The sequence below is a fragment of the Rattus norvegicus genome, chromosome 4, assembly GCF_021556685.1.
Source record: "Rattus norvegicus strain SHRSP/BbbUtx chromosome 4, alternate assembly SHRSP_T2T, whole genome shotgun sequence".
In the NCBI taxonomy this organism is placed as follows: Eukaryota; Metazoa; Chordata; class Mammalia; order Rodentia; family Muridae; genus Rattus; species Rattus norvegicus.
The window spans coordinates 160,021,688-160,046,504 of record NC_141537.1 but is presented as its reverse complement, the minus strand read 5'-3'; the positions used below and the strand labels follow the sequence as shown (position 1 = coordinate 160,046,504).

The following is a 24,817-nucleotide window of genomic DNA, read 5'->3' as shown; positions in this document are numbered from 1 at the left end:
GGCAGGGGGATTTCTGAGTTTGATGACAGCCTGTTCTACAAAGTACATTCCAAGGCAGCCAGGGATACAAAGAGAAACCTTGTCTCAAAAAAAAATTTTTTTTTCTGGGTTTAGAAGCTAGTTTTTGCAGACATTACTAGTAACAGAACAATGTCTTAAAAGAAAGTGGGAGGAGGGCTGGAGAGCTGGCCCAGTGACTGAAGCATTTGTTGCTCTTAGAGGATCGGGATTTGCTTCCCAGCACCTAGATGGTGGCTCACAATCACCTGTAACTTCAGTCCCAGGGGACTGGATGGCAGGCGCACATGTAGTGTAAATACATGCGTGCTGACACAGACACACACACACACACACACACACTAAAGAGCAGTAGATCTCAGACTGAACTTGCTATTTCAGAAGAATGAGTAGAGAAGCCACTTATGAGACAAGCACAACAGTGCGCACTGGAAACCCTACCTTCAAATACCAAAGAAAATAAAAATTAAACTGAAGAGGGGAGCGAACCATGCATGAGGATCAAGGAGGTACGGGTTGGAAGGCTCCCCCAGGTCCAACCTGTAAGATGTGACAAGCGGGTGGAGGTGACTGGGAGAGGCTGAGAAAACCTGCAACTGTCTGCCAGCATGCGGTGCCCACTCAGCTTCCTGTCAGCACTTCCTCTCACCAGCACCTGCAAGGCCAGTTGCTTCAGGTGTGAAGGCTAAGGCACAGACCACTTCCGCTGCCAACACAGAGACTTTAATCTCCAGGAAGACCGAAGAATACACACATCAGCCCTTCTGGCCTGGCGCCAGCATAGGACAACACCTCCTCCTCCCCGTCCCCAGCACAGTCCAAACAACAGTAAAGTCCATGTTGTGGTAGGAATTTGTATTTTTCGCCTTTGTTGAGAATACATGAGATTGGTAAATCTGTCACATGCCTTTGGTGGAAGGACAACTCTTACTACTATACATAAACTGTGAGACTGGGTTAGGAAAGACACGGTGGTAATGACAGACACAATGGAAACCCCACATCACCTCATGGCAAACAAAGAGGATGTGGGAAGCTTGGCTTCAACTGACTGCAGATCCCAAGGTAAGTTGCATATTTGCTCATGCACATGGGTGGGAGGGACAGAAGACTGCAGAGACACAGAAGGGGGTCCAGGGTGAAGTGAGAAAGAAAGTAGAAGGACTAACAGCCCCAGAAGAACAAAGCCAACTACACCTGGTAAGCCTTGGAGGGACAGAAACCCAGGAAATAATCCCCCGCTGGGGCTGGGTGGGCCAACAGGGTAAATTGGCTCCAGGCTTGGAGCACACCAAGGACAGTGTTGGTTCTTCTCCAGCGGTGACCCCTGCACTAGGCAAAGGGAAGCCCAGAGTCTAGTGGAGACCTTCAGGGAACGTTGGGAGGGTACACTGACTGCTTCCTTCCAGCTCTTCAGTCCTGCCCTGAGGCAGCACGAAGGAAACGTGGGAAATGGGCAAGGGAAAGGAAGGATGGTTCTGCAGAATGAAATGCTGCTTCACGGGAAGTGGGCACCCAGCCTAGCATGGCCACCTCTCCTGCTTGTGCACCAGAGGACAGCAGGAATAGAGGTCTGAGAACACCCCTCCTGCTCCCACCCTGCTCCCACCCCAGCACCTGGCTTTACCCCATGCAGCATCCTATCTGAGGCTCAGCAGAAGCTCCCAAAACAGACTGAGCAGCTCCTGTCCTCGGTTCCAGAGTCTGCGCACAGAGCATGCAAAGGGAGGGAAAGGAAGGAGGTGATGCAGGATGGATGGACACGGCAGCTGCAGAGAAAGAACTGAAGGAAGCACGGCAGGCAGCTGCGGATGCGAGGCCCATGCCACACAGCAGTGCACGGTACACCTGACACAGCCTAGACCCCGCTATCCAAGTCTGAGCTGAATCTGGAAAGGCCCTCCTGCCTCATCCTTGTCTTACACACAGTAAGTGGGTAGTGCAGGGGGAAGTGTTCTGTGGGACCCTGGGAGTCTCACCATATAACTCTCATTTCTCTTAATCAACAAGGGAGGTACAGGGCTTTCATTGGAGAGTGGGATGGCATGGAGCGTGTTCCTGAGAGCCTGTTATCCTCAAAGCCCCTCATTCCCTGAAATTATTTGGTGCCTTCATGAACAACATCAAATGCTTCAGATGACATGAAGAGGTGGTAGCTCCTTCTAGTCAGAAGCATGTGGGACGCCTTCTAGAAGAAGGTAAGAGTGTCCTGCTGTTTTTAAAATCAGAAAGTACTTCTCTCCTGGGGCTATAGAGACAAAGCGAAAAGTTGTAAAGTTCCCCCAAAGACACAGAAAATCTTGTACTGACAGATAACAGTAGCTACAAAATGCAAGTTTGATGTTTTTCTAAAAGGGATTTGAAGTTGGTCTTTAAACAGACCTCTGGGACCCAAGACAGGCCTGGTATGGGAGGAAAGTTCCAAATGAGGACAGCAGGTCATAGTTCCCAACTAATATATACATATACATATACATATACATATACATATACATATACATATACATATACACTGGCAGCAAGCTACTACTTCCCAACTATTCTTGCTTCCCTCCTGCCAAAGGCCAGCCTTTCTTGGACACAAATGCCTTTCTCTTCCCCTCAGCCATGCTAACTTCTCAGACACTTCACCTCTGCCATTGGCCACAACTCTTTTAAGCTCCAGGGCACATGATAAATGGGTAAAGAGGAGGTGCTGGGTGTTCTCTTCGGGCAGTGACTTTCAGGACTGTGCCACGAGCAGCATTTCTAGTTTTGAGGAAGAGTGCGAATGAATGCAACAAAAAGGGAAGGTCGGATCACAGAGAAGCCTGGGCCAGGATGGAGAACGGAAGATGGAGGACTTTGTTGAGAGAGCAAACAGAGGGGAAACATGAGCTTGGATGGCAATGGAGAACAGGGAAGGGATGGCACATTCTCAAGTAAAAATGTAGACTGGACACAGGAATCAGGAAGTCCCAGACGGAGAAGAAAAAAAAAAGAGACAGGAGAGAACAAGAGGGCAAGTTACAGCACATCACTAGACATTCAGGTCTCAGTATCAGGCACCCCAGCCCCAAGGTCTCCCTGGACCCAAGCCAGGGACAGACAGCACAACCCCACCTCCTCAGCAGAAAGGTCAGTCTCCCACAATTCTTTGCAGGGGGAGGTTTGTCCATCAAGGAACATCCTTGGTCTTGCCCTTCCTCCCTCCCAAACCAGGCGACGATCCCCCAGCGGCCATCTCCATACCTCTGCAGAGCAGCCCCACTCCCCAGGCAGGCAGGCAGGCAGGCAGGCAGACAGGGCTGGGAGAAGACTCCAGGACCTTCCCACCTCTTCACCCCATCAGTGGCCTCAGCGATACTTACTTACAATTACTACCACGATGATGGCACAGATAGCTCCCAGCATGATCATCATCTGAGGAAACAGGGACAGAGCATGAGCCCTTCCTTGCACTCAGGAAGTAGGAAGACAATCAGGACCAGAGATGGAGGTCACCACAGGCCTCTGCCTCCCATAGGATCCTAACTTCAGGAGCAGAGGACCTGCAACCTCATGCTGTTTACTTCCTGTTGCCTTTTTTTTTTTTTTTTTTTCCTTTCTTGGAATAGACAGGCAAACTTTGTGAAGTGTCTGCTGGGGTTACAGAAGTTGTGGATATTTAAGTACATATACTGAGCCAGCGTATGGCTGCTGGGGGTCTGGGGAAAGAGCCAGGTGAGAACTTCTGTAGAAGACACTAAAAGGAAAAGCCACCTCACTCGTCTAAATTCTAAATTCCTCTCCCTAGGGCTTTCTCGGTGGCTCTGAATACTCTAGCGTACCCTGGTGGCCAGTACAGGAAATACATATCAAGGGGGCTTCCAGATTTCCAAGGAAAGCAGAGAAGTCAGTGGTTCTCTTAAAGCTGGAGAGGCAGGGACTCTCACCTTGCAGTTTTTCCACCAATACTTCCTTTTTAGCTTGGCAGCACTGCTCTCAAACACTGACGCTCCTGCCTGCAAGGCGTCAGCTCGGTCATCCAACTCTGACAACTTCTGGTCCCTCTCCAAGACCTTGTCCACATTCACGCGAATGATGTCCACCACCTGAGGAGACAGCAGGAATAAAGATGCTGAGAGTTTTTCCCTAGAGATGGAGAAAATGAATGGCCTAGAGATCGAAAGCCAGGGCCTTTTAATCCATGGGATGCCTTGTCCACCAGAGCCTTTCCCCTATAAAAATGAGGAAGACAGGTAAACCCATTCTTGATTTAGACACTCTCATGGAGTGTGCCAGGTGCCTACCTCCTCCACTTGTGCCTGGGTTTGCTGTAATCGTCTGTTACTGGTCGTATTGGGAGGAGGACCAGGAGGACCCCCACCTGGGGCAGCCCCTTCTGTCCCTTCAGCAGGTGGCTGAGCTGGAGCAGACCTGTGGAGAGAAGTGAAGAGTACACAGAATAACCGAGACAAGAAAAGAATCGCGTGTCCTCACCTCACGAAAATGGAAAGCTCCTCGTTTTAGCTCCTGAGCCATCGCAAGTCCTGAGATGCAAACTCAAGCATATCCTCTGGCACAATGGCCACAGGGACAACTATGCCAGCCTTGACCTAAATGGAATTAGGCTGGCCACGTGAAATAAAATGGGACATCCCAATCCATGGGAAGAGAACTTTGTAGGGACCACTAAATTGCAAGGACACTTGAACTCTGAAGCCTGAATGTGAAAGAGGCAAGCTGATGACCCTGCTTATGGGGGTGAGGGGCATCTGGTTCCCAGTACTGTTTCACTGTGTAATTGTACATTACGGCTGCTGCAAAGACAGCTTGGAGAACCTCCAAAAGCAAGGTCTGTAGAGCTGGAGTGAATCAGGGCTGTTTGTATTATTCTTGACAAAGAAGATAGGAGCTTCATTTAAATTGAATCTGATGTGAGGCCTAATACAATTACACAAATTGTTCCAAAGCACAGAGCAGAAGCAAAAAAACGTTCGAAACAGTCCTCAGTGTACATGCAGCATAGACACTCTGTTCATTCTCCTTCAGACTGGGCAATGCCTCAGGATAGTCCCCTGGTCCCCTGTCACAGAAGAAAGCTTCAACTGCACTACTATGCATGTGAGGACCAGTCTCTCTTCCAGCACCACTGAGGGAAAGCAGTCCCAAGGCCTAAGAAGGGAAAAAGTAATGCAGGGTGGATTGGGTTTGGTTTTGATTTGTGTTTTGGTTGGCTGGGCTTTTTGTTTGTTTTGTTTCGTTTTGAGATGAGTCTCATGAAGCCCTGGCTCTCTATGTAGACCAGGCTAGCCTGAAATGCAGATTCACCTGCCTCTGCCTTCCATCCGCTAGGGTTAGAGCAAGTGTGGTGTCTTGAAGATAAACTTCTCTCTGACATTCATCAGCTAATGAGTTTCCAGAATTAAACCTACAGAAGATTTTTTTTTCTGCCATGGTGGGGGCCACACAAGCAAGATAAAGAGAGAAATTTAAATTTTAATGTAGTAGGATTTCTTAAGTGCTAAAAAAAAGTCTTTGCTAGAAAAGTCCAAGAATAAGTACTGTAAAGTTTAAGCCACCCAAAAGTTGCTAAAAACGTGAATTCCTTGACTAATTACAGCAGAATATGTAGACTCTTCTTTTCTATTACTAAGTGAAATGTCCGGTAGACAAAATATAATAGTCCCTCAGCGAGACTCTATAGCAGATGAAACCGGCTTCTTCTACTTAAAGGGTCACTTTCCCATTTTCTTCCTAGACGTGAAGGAGGGCACAAAGCCATGGGAGCCACAAGATCCCACTGCTATTGCGCTAGCTAAGCAATCTAGCTCTAGACCAGAGGCAGGGATTTCAATGAGTTGGTAGCAGCTAGTGTTGGAAAGAGTCCAGGATGGTGGCACCAATGACAAGATTAAGGTCAGAGACCTCGTGATTCCCTGCTAGCCACCATGCTTTCTCCACCTCCTTCCAGACATCACACATGAACTCTTGCAGCCAGTCAGCTGAAGAGGACCCTCCCCCCACCCCAAACATCTAGATCTATATATGGGCTTAAAAACTGCACAGAATGTCAAACCATAGACCTCAAAGAGGCAGGATAAAATGAGTGTATAGCTTTAGAGGGCTCACTTTACTATTTGTTGGGAGGTAGAAACACTCCACCCTAACCTATCCAGGGAGTTACAATCCTTATGTAATACAAAATCCCCTCCCCCTTTGTCAATAGAAGCAATGCAAGAGGAGTGTGGTGGTGCACACCTTCCATCCCAGGGTTTGGAAGGCAGGGGCAGGTGGATCTCTGAGCTCAGGGTTAGCCTTATCTATAGAGGGAATTCTGAGACAGCCCAGGCTACACGGAGCAACCCTATATGGAAAAGCCAAACAAAGGAGAGAGGGAGAAAGGAAGAAAGAGAGAGGAAGAGGAGGAAGGGGAAGGGAGGGAGGGAGGGAGGGAGGGGGAGAGAGAGAGAGAGACAGACAGAGAGAGAGAGAGAGAGAGAGAGAGAGAGAGAGAGAACACACAAATACAAATACATCTAGCACCAGGCAAGCGATCCAGATAATAAGTGGAAGGAAAGAAAATCCTTCATTGTGTGTATGTGATCCTAAAGGGAAGGTCTGAATTTATCTAGCCACAGATCTTCAAAGGGGATGAAGCCGAAAACAGCTAAAGACTAAACTATGCTTTTGATAAAATGAAGAATTCACTGTTCTCCCTATTTCTCCTCCGATATTTGGCTAGGATTTGATCACTGGAAATCACCTTAGCATAAACAGCTGCATTAGGATCTCATACTACTGTCCCCTGAGACTTTCTGAGCTGCTCACAAGGCGCCACAGAACTAGCAAGTAAGTTTCTGCAGCTTTGCTCACAGCCATGAGGCAGGTACATCACACTTTGGGTGAGGGGCATGCACAAATCCAGAGACTGCGGGCAACCCAAGTCAAGAATGGACAGGTGCACTATAGTGTAAGTCTTCCCAGAGGCTTTAACAGACTCTGTCAAACAAGAAAAGGTCTCCGAGTTTCCTGTCTAAATCTATACCTCCCCCACTTTTTTCCCCTGTGGGGGTTCCACCACCCAAAGACAAGAGAGGAGGGTGCAATGAACGTGGGACCCCCGCACCCTCGCCCTGCCGTGGAGTGCCAGCCGCAGCTGGTGCGGGATGGAGCGCTGCCCGCATTCCGGGGTGGCCCGGTCTGGGGGCCGCGCGAGGTGGTGGTTCCCGGCGTCGCCGCAGCTGCTGCAATGCGCCATTTTCCGTCCCGCAGAGTCGGACACTGCGGGGGAGAGCCTGTAAAGAGGTGTCGAGGACCCTAGACCAGAATCAACTCACATTTTTCTGAAAGAGGAAGTGGAGGTCCGTCCCCTCTCTGGAGAATGCAATGAGACAGGCAGGGAGACGCTGCGGCTGAAGTAGACGGAACTGCCGAGCTCCGCCTCACGCGAGCCACCCGGAACTCTAACTGCGGTGGAACTTACTGCAGGTGCAGCGCCGACTGTCGGCTTTATTAGACATGACCACGCCTCGTGGATGACGTCAAAATCTCCAGGTCCAATCCACCTGGGGCATATCCTGCTAGTCCCGCCCCCACGACTACAGCAATTACCGTTGTCCTCTTATTTCTATTTCTTCCCTGACCAATACAAGAGTGGCTTGTTTTACGTCCAGCTCAAACTCTGAGGGCTGTCTCTCAGCGGCTGAGTTATACCTTTTATGGTGCCTACCAACCAATCGCTGAGCTGGAGGCTGCTGTCACTCTTATCGCTCCCGCCCACAGGCACCTGGCGAAAAGGAAACCCAGGTGACCTAGACTCTGAAATCCAACTGGCCCCGGAGGTTCAGCAGTGAATGCATATTCATGAAGCCCTTGGCTGTAAGGCCACCCGGTGCCTGCCTGAGACCCTAAAATCCACAAAGGCTTTGTTAGTTCTTCTCTTCCGATATAGCCTGCCCTATATTGAACTTCGTCCCTAAACCTGTTCTTTCTAAGTTACCACAGCGAGTTAATTAACTCAGTCCAGAAACCTGAACTAAACTAGACATCCCTATTTTCTGTTTTTGCTTTGTTTTGGTTTTTCGAGATTTTTTCTTTTTATATTTTTCATTTTTTTATTTTATGGTACAAGTTTTTGCCTGCATCTATGCATGCCTGGTGCCCTTGGAGGCCGGAAGAGGGCGTATTCCCTGGAACTTGAATTATAGATGGTTTTGCGTGCATGCGAGTGCTGGGAACCAAACCCTCTGTAAAAGCAGTATGCTCTCTGAGCCATCTCTCTACAGGCCCAGCCCTTTCCTCTTTACCCCTCCTCCAAAAACTAAGTGGAATCGATTTTCCGTCTCAATACTTAAAGACTTTCTTTTTTCTTCTTATCGTATCCCTTTCCTAGACACCAATTGTAAAACGCGACATTATTTTCTGTTTCACATCTTTAAACGGATCTATATACGTGATTGCATTTTCTTAGCCTTAGAATTTTTATTTCACATTTAGTGGAAGCTTGGGTTTGTATGCAGTGTAAGTTTTTATATCTCACTCTTGGGTATTCATGCAAAGGAAGAGAGAAAATAACAGCATTAACAGAACAGCTACACCTTGACATTCAGAGACTTTTTTCCCCCACCAGAAACAGAGGTTTGTGTAGTCCAGGCTGGCTTCAAACTTGAAATATAGTCAAGAATGACCTTGAAATTCGGATCCTCCTAGTTCTGCTTCCTGCATGCTGGGATTGCACAAGTGTACAGCCTTGGCCGGTTTCTGCAGTGCTGAGCGTCCTTCTCTGTTCCTTTTGCCTGCTAGGCAGTCACTTTGCCAACTGAGCTCCATCCGCATGCCCCAGAGACCATCTCTCAGAGAGTCATGGTTTTCACTCAGATGTCCGCCCACATGTTGTAGTCCTATGTGCGAGCCCTTAAGTCTTTGATGATGCAGCATGTCCTTACTAGATGGAAGATACTCCTTTTCTCCCTCTGGAACTTCCTTTCCAGTGCCTGGCATGCACTCTGCAAGTTTTGACATTTTGACGCTCACAAGCAAATATGACAAATACAGTGTGGGTAGTGCCGGATTAAGAGCTACAGCAAAATTGTTGCCAAATGGCAAGAGAAAGATGGAAAGGGGGGGGGGCATCCTAGATCCAGTCGTGTTCCCACATACCTGTCTAAATATCACAATCACCATACATGGCATTTATTTTTCTTTTCTGAAATTGTTACTTCACATCCCCTCCCCCCATTTTTTTTTTTTTATTCTGTCGTGTCTTACAATTGATGATTTTGGGTTGGGAGCGATGCCCTTAAAACCCTCCATTATTGATGTTACTATTATGGTTAGAGTTAAATATGACTGGGTTCATGGAAAAACCCCAGCCAGCTGCAGAAGACTAATACCAATCTGGTGGTCAGGATGAATAATGATATGACAAAGTCGTGACCTTGCTAAGAAATATATCTGCTGTCAAGATGCCCAATGATATGACCTGTAACCTTTCTGAGAAACCAACATCCTGCTGACTAATGATGTGACAAACCTGTGACCTTTCTGAAAAACCAACATCCTGTTGACATCAGCTGACCACACGAATACTGTGTCCTTGGCCTGCGTAAATGTTTCACACTTCCCCCCTCCCTCTGTCACCCCTGTTATGGTATAAAATCAGCCTTGGGAAAAAATAAAATTGTTGCCTTGATCAGACTCTTGTCTTGGCATCCTTCTTTGCGTCTCTTGTCCCCCATTCTTTTCCAGGTACCCTCTGCACCCTCATTAACAATTTTGGTTTTGGTTTTTAAGATGTGGGGGGGTGTTTTGTTTGTTTGTTTGTTTTTGTTGGTTTTTGTTTTGTTTGTTTGTTTTTTATAGCTGTGGCTGTCCTGGAACTCACTCTGTAGACCAGGCTGGCTTCATGCTCAGGGACTCACCTGCCTCTGCCTCCCCAGTGCTGGGATTAAATGTGTGCACGGCCGCTCCTCAGCTTTTAGGTCATTTTGCCCCATAGTGGGTATGACTTTGACTCCCTGGAATGGAACAAGCCGTATTCCCACCTCAGCCCCCCAAATGCTGGGAGGACACTGAACGAGCATTTTAAAAGTAGGTTCGGGGTTGGGGATTTAGCTCAGTGGTAGAACACTTGCCTAGCAAGCACAAGGCCCTGGGTTCGGTCCCCAGCTCCGAAAAAAAGAATAAAAAAAAAAAAAAGTAGGTTCATGAGCTGACAAGAAAGTAAACATGGACTAAGACCAAACAAGGGAAAGCTAATACCCAGAGTCAGCTGAGCATTGTGCCTCGGGGATACCAGTCAAGCACAGGAAACAGCATGGCAGTCTTACTCAAAGTTCAAAACCTAACAGAATTCCCTACATAAAGCTGGAATCCCTATATTGGCAACTAAGGGAGTTTTTAAAGTACTGGTACCCTGTGTTCCTCAACTGACATTATTTGCAAACTAGGAGCCTGCTAAAGCTCTCTTTGTCTTTTTAAATATTTGAATTCATAACCTCGAATGATGTTTTTAATACTTTGCCTGAAATCCTAGTTTTATTCACTTCTGAAAGCTTTAGCATCTCTTCCTCCTAAAATCATCACGGCAAAATTCTCCAAGTGGTCTGGCGTTGACTTAGCACCCGGCACCAGCAGGAGCAATGCAGACCTCCCTGGTGAGCTCCTCTTCAATGGAGGCCTTGGGAAATTTCCACAGAGACAGCTCCAAGAGAAATAAATTGCGATCATATGCTGAAAACAGATCAGGAAAGAAATGCCAAGAACCAGAGAGACAGGCACACGAATTAAGGAAATTAAAGAACCATGCCAAGTAGTTCAACGTCTGAGTAATAAAGAATATGAAAGGAAAAAACAGGATGTATGAGAAAAGGAAATGGGTGGACAAGGGATTAATCATAAAATAAATGCAGCAAAACTTTCCAGAACTAAATGAGCCTGCCCAGACCAACTAGTGGATCCTAGCTACCACAATGAAAGAAAAGGGATCATATTAAAACACACCTGTCTGTACTCTCAGAACAGAAGAGAAAAACAGAAGGCTTTAAAGTCTTTCAACAAGAGAACATGGAACAGGAGCGAGAAGAGCACCATCAATGCAGGAGAATAGTTCAGTGGCTCCTAAAGAACTCTCAGGGGCTAGAGAGGCTCAACAGGATAGAGAACTGGCTGCTCTCCCAGAAGACCCAAGTTTGGTTACCAGCACCCAAATGGTGCCTCACAACCATGTGTACCTCCAGTTCCAGAGAATCTGGTGCCTTTTTTTGGTATTCACAGGCATTGCACATACATATACCTGTGAAAGCATGCTCGGGCACACACACACACACACACACACACACACACACACACACATACAATATTTTTTTTCTTTTTTTTTTTTTTCGGAGCTGGGGACCAAACCCAGGGCCTTGCACTTGCTAGGCAAGCGCTCTACCTCTGAGCTAAATCCCCAACCCCCACACAATATTTTTACCTGGGCAAAATGATTATTAACCTAGAATCTTTTTTTTTTTTTTTTTGGTTCTTTTTTTCGGAGCTGGGGACCGAACCCAGGGCCTTGCGCTTCCTAGGTAAGCGCTCTACCACTGAGCTAAATCCTCAGCCCAACCTAGAATCTTATAACATCTCAAATATTAATAAAGGTGAGGGGAAACTGGGGCTGGTGTCATATAACTGTCATTTCACCACACAGAAGAGAATGGACAAGAGGATCACTTGTGGCCAGAAGATCAAATCCTAGCAAGAACCAGTCTCAAAAGAGGTAGAAATAAAATAAAGATTTCATTCAGATATGTAAGGAATCAGAAATGTTACCATCTCCCCTGCAGTCCACTATGTGATGGGCTCTGGATACTAGGAGAGAGACAGGCCACAGATCTAAGGCATGGAACAGAGGCTTAGAGTGCAATGCTTGGAATGGAAGCTGTGCCAAGGGTCAAGATCGAACCTGCCGGGGCTGGGGAGTTAGCTCAGCGGTAGAGCGCTTGCCTAGCAAGCACAAGGCCCTGGGTTCGGTCCCCAGCTCCGGAAAAAAAGAAAAAGAAAAAAAAAAAAAAAAGATCTAACCTGCCTGAACTAGATTAGAAGAAGGTAAGCCCTAGGGTATATTCAGTCTGCAGGCGAGACACCAATGAAGTATCTGACATGCTTAGACATTTGGAAACTGTCTTAGTTAACTTTCTATTACCATAAGAAAACACCACAACCAAGGCAACCTGTAAAAGAAAGCATTTGATTTGGGTACCCATGGTTGCAGGGGCGGGGACGGGGGTTAAAGTGCACAACCATCATGGCAGGGAACATGGCAACGGGCTGGCTAGAGTTTACATCTGGCCCACAAATATGAGGCAGAGAGAGTGAGAGAGCTAAGTAGGAATGGCAGGGACTTAGAAACTCCAAAGCCCACTCCCAGTGACAAACCTCCTCTAATGAGGCCACACCTTCAAATAGTTCTCAAAGAGTTCCACCAACTGATGACCAAGATGTAAAACCTATAGGGACCATTCTCATTTAAGCCACCAGAGAAACCAACGTGAATGTTTCACAGATCTGATTGGGTAAAACTTGAGGATAAATAGTAAGACTAGGGGTTGGGGATTTAGCTCAGTGGTAGAGCACTTGCCTAGCAAGCGCAAGGCCCTGGGTTCGGTCCCCAGCTCCGAAAAAAAGAAAAAAAAAAAAAGAAAAAAAGAAATAGTAAGACTAATTTTTTTTTAGCTTGAAATTTCAATGATGTGTTTTTCTCTTTTTAAAATATAGTATTTATTTGTTTGTTTATTATATATGAGTACACTGTAACTGTCTTCAGACACACCAGAAGAGAACATCGGATCCCATCACAAGTGGTTGTGAGCCACCATGTGGTTGCTGGGAATTGAACTCAGGACCTCTGGAAAAGCAGTCAGTGTTCTTATCCCCTGAGCCATCTCTCCATCCCGTGTTGTTTTTCTTTACTGTTATTTTATGTGTGTGAGTGTTTTGCCAGCATTAATGTTTATGTACCATGTGAATGCAGTACCTATACAGGCCAGAAGAGGGCACCTGAGCCTGGAGTTACAAATGGTTGAGCTGTCGTGTGAGTACTAGGAATTGAACCCAGGTCCCCTAGAAGAGCAACCAGGCTCCTAGAGGCTAAGTCATCTCTCCAGCCCCAAAACTTAAAACTTCTGTTTTTAAGAAGAACTGTGTAGTTCAAAAAGAAACTAAGTTGAACCACATGGTAGTGATGCATACCTTTACTCCCAGCACTCAAGAGGAAGAGAAGCCCTGTCTAAAAAAGAAGAATTAGAAGGAGGAGAGGGAGGGGGAGGGGGAGGAGGAGGGGGGAGGGGGAGGGGGAGGTGGAGGGGGGAGGAGGAGGGGGAGGGGGAGAGAGAGGGAGAGGAGGAAGAAGAGAAGAATAAGTGAAGGATGTGTTGTTTAGACACAAATTGCCAATAAACACTAGAAAAGGTGCTCCATGTCATAACCATCAGAGAAATGCAAATAAAAACCACACTGAGATACCAGTTCTCCCCCCACGAAATGCTGAAAGACTTTAAAAGTGTTGTCAACAATCTAGATAAATGAAATCTTCATACATTGCAGATGGGAATATAAAACGGTACACATGGGGCTGGAGAGATAGCTCAGCCGTTAAAGGCTAGGCTCACAACCAAATATGTAAAATGGTGCACATGGGGGCTTGTTATTTTGAAAAGTCTCAAAAATTGCTCAAATAGTGTACCCAAGAAAAAGGAAAATGTTTCCACAAAAACTTGTACATGATCTAAGCTCTCAGAATTTAGGGTTCAAGAGAAACTAAGGTAGATTGTGTTTGGGAAAGAGTTTTCTTAGGAGTGCTACTAATGCCATAGAAAGATAGCTCAGGGGCTGGAGAGATGGTTCAGCGGTTAAGAGCATTCACTGCTCTTCCAGAGGTCCTGGGTTCAATTCCCAGCAACCACGTGGTAGCTCACAACCATCTGTAATGAGATCTGATGCCCTCTTCTGGTGCGTCTGAAGACAGTGACAGTGTACTTCTGTGTAATAAATACATAAATCTTTAAAAAAAAAAAAAAAAGGAAAGCAAAGGAAGAAAGCTCAGCAGGGGCTCTGAGGAGTGCTCAGCCCTAGCAATTTTTAGCAGGGTCTCCTCTTACAGGTTTCAGAGATGTGAGGAGGTCCTATATCTGTGGTTGATGTAGCCTATAGTCAAGTTGTCTCTGGGAAGCCAGGAAAAGGTTTGGACCTTCAGTTAATGTGTGTCTGTCATATGGGAAGTGTTGTGGTTTGATGAGAAGGCTGCCATAGGCTCTGTATTTGAATGCTTGGTCCCTAGTTGGTGGAACTGTTTGGGAAGGATTAGGAGGTGTGGCCTTGTTGAAGAAGGTGTGTCACTGGGGTGGACCTTGAAGTTTCAAAAGCCCAGACCAGGGGTTGGGGATTTAGCTCAGTGGTAGAGCGCTTGCCTAGCAAGCGGAAGGCCCTGGGTTCGGTCCGCAGCTCCGAAAAAAAGAAAAAAGAAGAGAAAAAAAAAGTCTTCCAAAAAAAAAAAAAAAAAAGCCCAGACCAGGCCCAGTTAGCTCTCTCTCTCTCTCTGCCTCGTGTTTGTGGATCAGATGCAAATTCTCAGCTACTATTCTAGCACCATGCCTGCCTGCCTGTTTTCCATGTTTCTCACATTGATGGCCATGGACTCTAATACTCTGAATCCGTAGGCAAGCCTCCAATAAACACTTGTGTAAGTTGCATTGGTCACTATGTCTCCTCGCAGCAATAGAAAAATACTTTCAGACAGGAGGTGTCACAAACACCTCCTGAGAGCTTTGAGTCCTTGTTAACTTTCCTTTCTAGAAGTGAGGATTATAGAGTGAGTCATAGTCACAGCAGGGTGCCTCCCATTTCTTTTTACAGAGTCTGTGAAGGTGGAGACAGAAAAAAGTTTCTGTGGCAACTGTGAGCTGAGTCTCCCTTAGCCAAATGAACGCACAAATGTTCATTACTATTTAGTATATCCCCAAATCAGACATAACCCCAGTGTCTGCCGACTGAGACGTGGGTAAATCCTATAATGGGGGTAGCCATACAAACTGACTGTGACATGACTTCGAAGGGGAATGGCGCATTATTAGTACATCCTAGAGCGCAGGCGACCCTTGCTGAGTGAAAGAAACCGGTCCCAAGTGGTCATGTATTTATGAGAAACTTCCATGAAATATTCACAGCAGACAGCAGTAGGTGGCCAGTTCTGGAAGGGAGAGGGGTAACTGGGATAAATGGAAATGAGGGGGAAAATGGAAATATCTAAAATCGGGGGCCGTGACTAGGATGTAAAGTGAATAGCTAAATTAATTAATGGAAAAAAAGGAAAGTATCTAAAATCAGTTATGACGATGGGCACACAACTCTAAACAGACAAAAAAAAAATCTCCAAAGTGGGTGAATTGTATGATTCATTAATTACGTAAAAGAGTTTCAATCTCTCTCCCAGTGCCCTATAGAATGTCCTCCCATGACTCTCTCCCTTCTTGCTATCTTTCCTCCCAGCAGCAGGCAGCTCTCACCATGAAGGGTTCAGCAAGTACAAGATCTACCCCAAACAGGGACAGGACTACACCAGGAAGGTTTCCCAGTTTCTGAATGCAAAATGCAAGTGCACGTGCCTTTCCAAAAGGAATCCTCGGCAGAGAACCTGGACTGTCCTCTGCAGGAGAAAAATACAAAAAAAAAAAAAAAAAGGACAGTTGGAAGAAATTCAAAAGAAGCCACCGCGTTGTCAAAGTCCAGTGGACCATCTGTGTCTGTTGCGGATATAATGACCCAAAAGAATCAGGAACCAGAAGCTGGGAAAGCTCAGAGAGAACAGAACAGCATGTAAGCAAAAGGCCTGGATGGTCTCTGTTCCCAAGTTAAAGGAAAATGTTAGGTCGATCAGAATTTTAAATAAAGATCCATTTGTTGGGGCTGGAGAGATGGCTCAGCAGTTAAGAGCTCGGGTTGCTCTTCCAGAGGTCCTGGGTTCAATTCCCAGCACCCACATTGCAACTCACAACTGTCTCCCCCTCCAATTCTAAGGGATCTGGCACCTTCACACATGCATGGGAGCAAAACACCAGTGCACTTAAAATAAAAATAAGTAAATCTTTAAAAAGAAAGATACATTTGTGATTAAAAAGCAAAGTTTTAATAACATAATTATTCCCACCAAACACAACTCAGCTCAAAATAATATTTGAAAATTCCTAATAATCTAAACGCTGCTTGCTGATTTAATCCAAAATAATGATAACAGTGAAACGAGAAAGGAAGAGATGTGGAGTGAAAGAGAAAAGGAGAGGGAGGTGCAATCCAGTGTCCTGGCAAGATGAGTTCTTCATATAAGTCACCACCGGCTCTGTCTTCTAAAAGCATACCTGGGGCTCGGGAGACTGCTCGCTGGAGAAAGCGCTAACTGTGCAAACCTAAGGACTTAAGCAAGATCCCCATCACCCACAGAAAATCCAGGTGCGCGCGGGAGCGTATGCATGAAACCCAAGTGCTGGACCACAGAGTCGGGTGGATCCTGGGCTCTCAGTGGCCAGCCAGTCTAGCCAACGGCTCGTTTCTCAAAAATACGTACTGCCACTCTGCCACTTGAGTGGCAGACACAGACGGGTCTCATTGACCTCGTGGCCAGTCTGGGCTACATAGAATTCCAGGCTGGCCAAGGTCTCAGATACATAGACTGAGAGACCAAATTTTTGGGTTCAGACTCCATGTTGGAGAACCTGACCTAAGTGTGAACTCAGGTAAACTAACAAGCTGGTACCTAACTCCAGTTTCCAGGTTACCCCCAACGAGATCTGTGTCTCCAGGTTATCCTCCCCAACAAATCCAGTGTCTAGCACCAGACTCTAGGGTATTGCCCCAACAAATCTGCACCCCCAGGTTTCAAGCCTACCCCTGCCTAACAACCACCAATTAGGAGGAAAGCAGAAGTTAAGTTTATGGTTTGGCTCCTAGCACCAGCCACAGTAGCCCCGCCCCCAATGAGATGCTTGCCAGGCTCCAAACACTGACCCCTCGCTTGTCATTTCCTATAAAACGTTGTCCCGATGAGTGTTCAAGGCTTTTAAGCCACTAAAACTATCCTTGGGTCAGAGGTGGTGTGTTAAGCCCAAACTTGAGTTTGAACAAAGAGACCCTAATGTGATTGCATCAGATTCGGCTCCTTGGTGGTCTTTGGGCTTTTGGGGTTCACGAATGTTTCGATACAACAAGACCATGCCTCAGAGAGAGAGAGAGAGAGAGAGAGAGAGAGAGAGACCGCACGTTTGCAGTTTACCCAGGCTCCCAGCACCCATGGTGTACACAGGCCTTTAATCCCAGCATTAGGGAGGTAGAGGCAGGCAGATCCCTGAGATCGAGTCCAACCTGATCTACAGAGTCATTTCCAGGTCTACACAGAAAAAAAAACTTGTCTAAAAAAAAGTCTAGGGGCTGGAGAGATGGCTCAGTGGTTAAGAGCACTGACTGCTCTTCCAGAGGTCCTGAGTTCAAATCCCAGCAACCACATGGTGGCTCACAACCATCTGTAATAGGATCCGATGCCCTCTTCTGGTGTGTCTGAAGACAGCTACAATGTATTTATATATAATAAATAAATAAATCTTTTTTAAAAAAGTCTAAAATCAGCTTGTAGTGGTGTACATTTTTAATCCCAGCATTGGAGAGGCAGAGGCAGAGGTAGACAGAACTCGGAGGAGTTTGAGGCCAGCCCAGTCTATAGAACAAGTTCCAGCCCAGTCAGGATTACAGAGAGAAACCCTGTCTTGAGAAACCAGAAAAAGAAATATGGAAGTGTTTGTGTCTGGGAGGTTAGTTCAATGGGTGGGGAGAGAGGCGGGGAGGACTGCTACTGTTTCTTAAAGCTTTCTAGTCTTTTCTATTAGCTAGACACTTGTGTTACTTTGATTTGGAAAATATAAATCAAATATTCAGACCCTGCCTGCCTCCTGTTCTTTGTTTTTGGTTTTTTAAGGGCCTCTCTCTGTAGCCCAAGCTGGCCTTAAAGTTGGGTCAATCTCCTCCCCTGGAGTTCCTCGGGATTGCAGGTGTGTGTACCACCAGGCCTGGCTCCTACCCTTTCCTGAGCTGTGGTTCACACACGATATAATCCACTCCCTCGTTAAGTGGTTTTATTTTCATTTAACTTTATTTGTGTATATTCTTTTTTTTTCTTTCTTTTTTTCGGAGCTGGGGACCGAACCCAGGGCCCTGCGGTTGCTAGGCAAGCGCTCTACCACTGAGCCAAATCGCCAACCCCTTGTATATTCTTTTAGACAGGGTCTCAGTTGAACTTCTGGTCCTCCTGCCTCTCCTTCCCAGGTGCTGGAATTATAAGCAGGTATCACCCAGTAAAAACCAAACTGGTTAGGTTTTTTGTTTGCTTAACCGGTTGGTTTTACTTTGGGTGTTTGGTGGTGGTTGTGGTGCTAGTTGTGGTTTTGGTTTTTTTTTTGTTGTTGTTTTTCCTTGAGACAGAGTCTGACTATAGTGCTCTGGCTGTCCTGGGACTCTACCTAGACCAGGTTGGCCTCGAACTCAGATATTTGATGGCCTCTGCCTCCCGAGTGCTGGGTTCAAAGCAGGATGCTATCATGACCAGTTCTTTTTTTTTTTTTTTTTAAATATTTTATTTATTTATTATATATGTGAGTACACTGTAGCTGTCTTCAGACACACCAGAAGAGGGCATCGGATCTCATTACAGATGGTTGTGAGCCACCATGTGGTTGCTGGGATTTGAACTCAGGACCTCTGGAAGAGCAGTCGGTGCCCTTAACCGCTGAGCCATCTCTCCAGCCCTATCATGACCAGTTCTAAAGTAGTTCATTTTTCCCCTCATCTTGAATTTGAGCCTAGGACCTCAAGCTGCTGGCTCAGCTGTACTGTTGAGCTGCATCACCGTTCCTTCGAGAAGTTTTCAGTATATTCACAGCCTTGTACAACCACCACGATGACCGTCTCCGATGTTTGGCTATTAAGTTTTGAGGCAGAGACTTGTTATGTAAGCTGCTGGTTCTCACTCTGTAGATGAGCCTGACTTCAAGCTTGCCTCTGCCTCCTGAGGGCCAGGATTGTAAGCATGTGTAAACCGCTCCTAGCGAATTCCATATTGGGAATTGAACCTAGGACCTTACACATACTTAGCAAGAACTCCTCCACTAAGCTATAGCCTCAGCCTACAGTTTTGAGTTGTGTGCGTGTTGATGCTAGAGAGATGGCTCAGCAGTTTAAAGCACTTACTGTTCTAGAGAACCCGAGTTTAGTTCCCAGCACCTGCACGCCAGGCAGCTCACAAAGGCCTGTAATTCCAGCACCAGGGGAATGCTGCAGCCTCGTCTGGCTTCTGCAGTCACAAGAGCACGCATAGCCAACTCTCCCAAAGTCACACACATACCCAAAAGTAAGTGAAGAAATATTTTCAGTTACATGATTTATGTTTCAAAAATAAATAAGTAGGGGCTGGAGAGGGTCAGCAGCTAAGAACATGAGCTGCTCTTCCAAAGGACTTAGGTTTGATTCCCCAGAACCCACATGGTCGTTTACAGCCAACCAACCCTTCATAATGCCAGACCCAGGGATCCTATGCCCTCTTCTGGCCACCAAAGGCACTTACATGGTACACAGATACGCAGACCAAACACGCTTACACGTAAAATAATAAATAAATCTTTCTGGCTTTTCTAGGCATTAGCTTTTTGTTCCAGGTTATTGTCATTGGACTTTGGTTGGCTGGTTTTATGCTGTGCCGAGTGAGGCTCAAGTCCAGAGTCTTGTACACGCTAGGCAAGCACTCTACCAACTGAATTACAGCTTCAGCTTATTAAGCAGATCTTCAAAGAAACAAAAAGAAAGTTGGATATGCTTATGGTACACAGCATGATGTCTTAAAGATATACACACTGGGGGCTGGGGATTTAGCTCAGTGGTAGAGCGCTTGCCTAGGAAGCGCAAGGCCCTGGGTTCGGTCCCCAGCCCCGAAAAAAAAGAACCAAAAAAAAAAAAAAAAAAGATATACAAACTGAGGATAGAAAAAAATAGTAAATGGCTAAATTAAGCATCGTCTTACATATATGTCTTACTCAAGTTTCTATTGCTGTGATGAGACCAGGGCCAAGGCAAAAAAGAAGAAAAACAAAAAAACAAAAACAAACAAACAAACAAAAACCCAAACCATTTAATTGGGAGAGTGCCTACAATTTCAGAGGTTGAATGCTTGACCATAGCCAGGAGGATGGCGGCAGCTGGCAGGCAAGGCACTGGAACAGCATCTTACATCTACAGGTAGCAGGTAGAAAGAAAGAGACAGGGGGTTGGGGATTTAGCTCAGTGGTAGAGCGCTTGCCTAGGAAGCGCAAGGCCCTGGGTTCGGTCCCCAGCTCCGAAAAAAAAGAACCAAAAAAAAAAAAGAAAGAAAGAAAGAGACAGATACTGGGCCTGGTGTGGGCTTTTGAAACCGCAAAGCCCACCCCCAATGACACTCCTCCTCCAACAAGGCCATACCTCCTTTTTTTTTTTTTTTTTTTTTTTTTTTTGGTTCTTTTTTTTGGAGCTGGGGACCGAACCCAGGGCCTTGCGCTTCCTAGGCAAGCGCTCTACCACTGAGCTAAATCCCCAACCCCTAGGCCACACCTCCTCCTAATCCTTCCCAAAACACTTCCACCAACTAGGGACCACGCATTCAAACATATGAGCCAGTGGGGGCCATTCTTATTCAAACCACTATGTGTACATATATATCTCTAAATTTTTAAATTACATGAATTCCTTCTCCAGCCTCTGATGGACTGAATTCCTAACCACTTTGCAGAGGCCTCTTTATTCTTACACAAGAGGCGCTATTACCAAAACCCCTTATCTGATCTAGGGGTTGTTTGAAGGAACTGTTACCTAAGCAGTTCTCGGTCAAACAAGGCTTCCCATTTGCCAAGTGTGTCTCAGGACTGTTATGCAAAGGCTCTGAATCCTTAGGAAGAGAGCTCCATAAGCCTCAGATAACAATCTCTGACGATTTACAAACCCTAGGTGTTATCACTGGGGAGTTCATGCCAATTAAAATAGCTCTGCTAAATTTCTGCTACACGAGTGTTATAATGTTTCTAGTAACTGATTTCCTGTTGCTCAGAAACCCCGTGCTGTCTGACAAGCATCTATCACTTCCAGGGCATCTTCACACAATCCCTGGGGAACTCCCGACCCCTTATACCATCCAAGCAGCAGCAACTAAACCAGGTCTGCTTCTGTACACGCCTACTCTGCACATTTCAGTGAGACAGAATCATACAGCAGTTGGCATTTTATGGCTGGTTCTTTGATCTAACATGGTTTTTTTTTTTTGTTAAATATTTTATTTATTATATATGAGTACACTGTAGCTGTCTTCAGACACACCAGAAGAAGGCATCAGATCCCATTATAGATGGTTGTGAGCCACCATATGGTTGCTGGGATTTGAACTCAGGACCTCAGGAAGAGCAGTCGGTGCTCTTAACCACTGAGCCATCTCTCCAGCCCTTGATCTAACATGTTTTAAATATTCATCCTTGTCCCATGTATGGGTACTTGATTCTTTTGGTAATTGAATACTAATTTATTGCACGACTATACATTTTGATTACGTTTGTCCTTTGAAAACAGTATTTGTTTATTTGGGGAGCAGGCATGCACACATAGAAATGAGACCAGTCTGCAAGAGTTGGTTTTCTCCTTCCACCGTGAGGGCTTAGTTCCAGGGATCGAACTCGGGCTTACTTCAACCTCATTGTGTGTCTGAAGACCTTGAACTCCTGACCCTCCTGGGCACACGATTGAGGGGCTCTGCTAGCCGGTAACAGTAATCTGGCTCGGCTCCTCTTGGAGTTCTCTCTCTCTTTGGACTACCATGATGAGCTGCATGTCGTGAACCTTTCTGTACTTGTTGAAGAGACGCTTTTTGACTCTCTTGGATGCCAACTACACGTGACATTGCCGAATCGTATGTGATTCTTTAATTGGCTTTTTGGGCAACTGTGGACTTTCCAAAGTGGCTGTCATTTTACTGCATGTGAACTATTGTGTAGGTTTCTTCATGGCCTGACTTTCCTCAGCTTATCTTTCTACACAAGGTAGTTCCACTAACAAATACCACTCATAGCTTTGCTGGGTGCTGGCTCCATGCTATTTCTCACCTCTGCCCCATTTTGTTCTGCATCATTTGCTTGAAAAGCCAGTTACCTCCTCCGCCACTCGTGCCCCCGCCCCTAACATTCCCTTCAGATAAAATAGTGGTGGCCACCTTCAGGAAGCCTCCCCTGCCCTTTACCTGCTCCCCTAGGGTAGGTTAGGGATTTCCTCCTGCCTACATTTATGTAGTAATTCCCCATTGAGTTCCTAGTACTGAACCTTTCCAAGACCTGCTTCAAGCACTTCAATTCACAGTAACACACAAGAGTGCATGCGCACACACAATTTTCTTACCCCTTTCAAAACAAACAAACAAACAAACAAACAAACCAAAAAACCTCATGTGGAGCCAGAGAGATGGCTCAGTGGTTGAGAGCACTGACTGTTCTTCCAGAGGTCCTGAGTTCAAATCCCAGCAACCACATGGTGGCTCACGACCATCTGTAATGAGGTCTGGTGCCCTCTTCTAGTGTGTAGGCCTACATGTGGGCAGAGCACTGCATACAAGGAAATGAGTAAACTTAAAAGACAGCAACAACAACAGAAAAGCTCATGCAACAATACTTCCCCACGCAATTACTGTATTCAAACGAGTATCTTGTTTACATCTGTTCCCTGCACCAGAAGGATGAAATCTGCTTAGAGGCGGCGATAGCCCTGGTGTGTGCTGTATCTACCTCCAAGGTCCTTCCACACAGTGATCCCGTGTTTGCTGAAGGGAAATGTTGCATTCTTTTTCGTTACAGAAACAATACAGCTCTGTGCTTGAAAAATAAGACGTTTTGTATCTTACAGCAGGAAGAATTTTATCCATGTTTCTGGAGCCGACTTGTTAATTCTTCACTAACAATCACAGATTGTATTGAAATATTCTTCCCTTCCTTTTCTATTTTTTTCCCCTCCTCTTTGGTTTTTTCAGACAGGGTTTCTATGTGTAGCGCCGTGGCTGTCCTGGAACTTGTTCTGTAGCCCAGGCTGATCTCGAGCTAATAGGATACACCTACTTCAGCCACCCAAGTGTTGGGACTTAAGGCGTGTGCCACCACTGCACGACTTTTCATTTCTTCTTTTTTTTTTTTTTTTTTTTTTTTTTTTTGGTTTTTTTTTTTTTTTTTTTTTTTTTCCCCCGGAGCTGGGGACCGAACCCAGGGCCTTGCGCTTCCTAGGTAAGCGCTCTACCACTGTGCTAAATCCCCAGCCCCTCATTTCTTCTTTTTTAAAGATGGAATCTCACTGTGTAGCCCAGACTGGAACTTGATATGTAAACCAGGCTGGCCTGAAACTGACAGATCTGCCTGCCTCTGTCTCCTGAGATGGGTACTGGGATTAAAGGTATTTGCCACCATGCCTGGTGATATCACGACCTCTTAACCTCATTTTATCAAGCCTTGTCACTTCCAATTTTGCCCTTGGGGATCAAGTCTCTAAGTAAACAAGCCCAAGAGAGGCTGAATAATAAGACCTTGTGCAAAAAGCACCTTAGCTGGGGCTGTCAAGACGGCTCAGAAGTCACACGCGCTTGTTCTTGCAGTGGCCCTGACTTGATTCTCAGAAAAAGCCCTCAACTACCAACCAACTCAGTAAATGTGACTGAAGGTGTCTTAGACATGTCTAGCTCCGGGGAAACCTACTGCTGAAAATGGCTTCATGACAGCAAAACCAAACCAACCCTGTAAAGAAGAAAATTAAAGTTGTTTTCAGTCGTCGCATTTCAGAATGGACTATTGTGTAATAAAAGATCACTGACACAGAACTTAAAAGATTTAAAACAAACAGGATAATCACCGTAATTCTTCTACCTGCAGGGCTCACTTGAGTCTACAAGCAATTATTTTCATGTGTTTGCAATACTTTTCTTTTAACGTCTTTAAAATTTATCTTACATCCCGACCACAGCTTCCCCTCCCTTAACTCTCTCCCTGCCACTTTTCCTCTCCACACCCTGTGCCCCACTCCTCTCTTCTCTTCTCCTCAGAAAAGGTCAGGCCTCAGAGGAAATCAACCAGCCATGGCATATCAAGTGCAGTTAGACTAGGCACCTCCTCTGTTAAGGCTAAGCAAGGCAGCCCAGTTGGGGTACAGGGTCCTAAAGGCAGGCAGCAGAAGCAGAGGCAGCTCCTGCTCCCACTGTTAGGATTCCCACAAGACTAAGCTACACAACCTTAATGTGGGGAGGGCCTAGGTCAGTCCTATGCAGGCTCCCCGGTTGGAGGTTCAGCCTCTGAGCCCCTCTGGGCTCAGGTTAGTCGATTCTGTGGGTTTTCTTTTTCTTTCTTTTTTTTTTTTTGGTTCTTTTTTTTTTTCCGGAGCTGGGGACCGAACCCAGGGCCTTGCGCTTCCTAGGCAAGCGCTCTGCCACTGAGCCAAATCCCCAACCCCTCTGTGGGTTTTCTTATGGTGTCCGTGACCCCTCTGGCTCCTATAATCCCTCCTCCCCTCTTCCAAAAGAATCCCCAAGCTCCACTTTTTTTGGCTGTGGGTCTCTATAAAACTATTTTTTTTTTTTTGGTTCTTTTTTTCGGAGCTGGGGACCGAACCCAGGGCCTTGCGCTTCCTAGGTAAGCGCTCTACCACTGAGCTAAATCCCCAGCCCCAAAACTATTTTTAAAAAGAGATAGGAATTATATAAACTTGGACATGGCCTCTA

At 46.0% G+C, this 24,817-nt stretch overlaps 1 protein-coding gene across 1 annotated transcript; it reads right to left on the bottom strand.

Annotated features, from left to right (window-relative positions):
- Positions 1 to 852: 852 nt before the first annotated feature.
- On the bottom strand, positions 853 to 7,455 carry Vamp1 (vesicle-associated membrane protein 1). The gene is given in 5 exon segments (NM_013090.2): positions 853 to 2,952; positions 3,369 to 3,420; positions 3,933 to 4,091; positions 4,290 to 4,416; positions 7,320 to 7,455. Coding segments are annotated over 5 exon segments (357 nt in total). The 5' UTR covers positions 7,322 to 7,455; the 3' UTR covers positions 853 to 2,935.
- Positions 7,456 to 24,817: the final 17,362 nt, after the last annotated feature.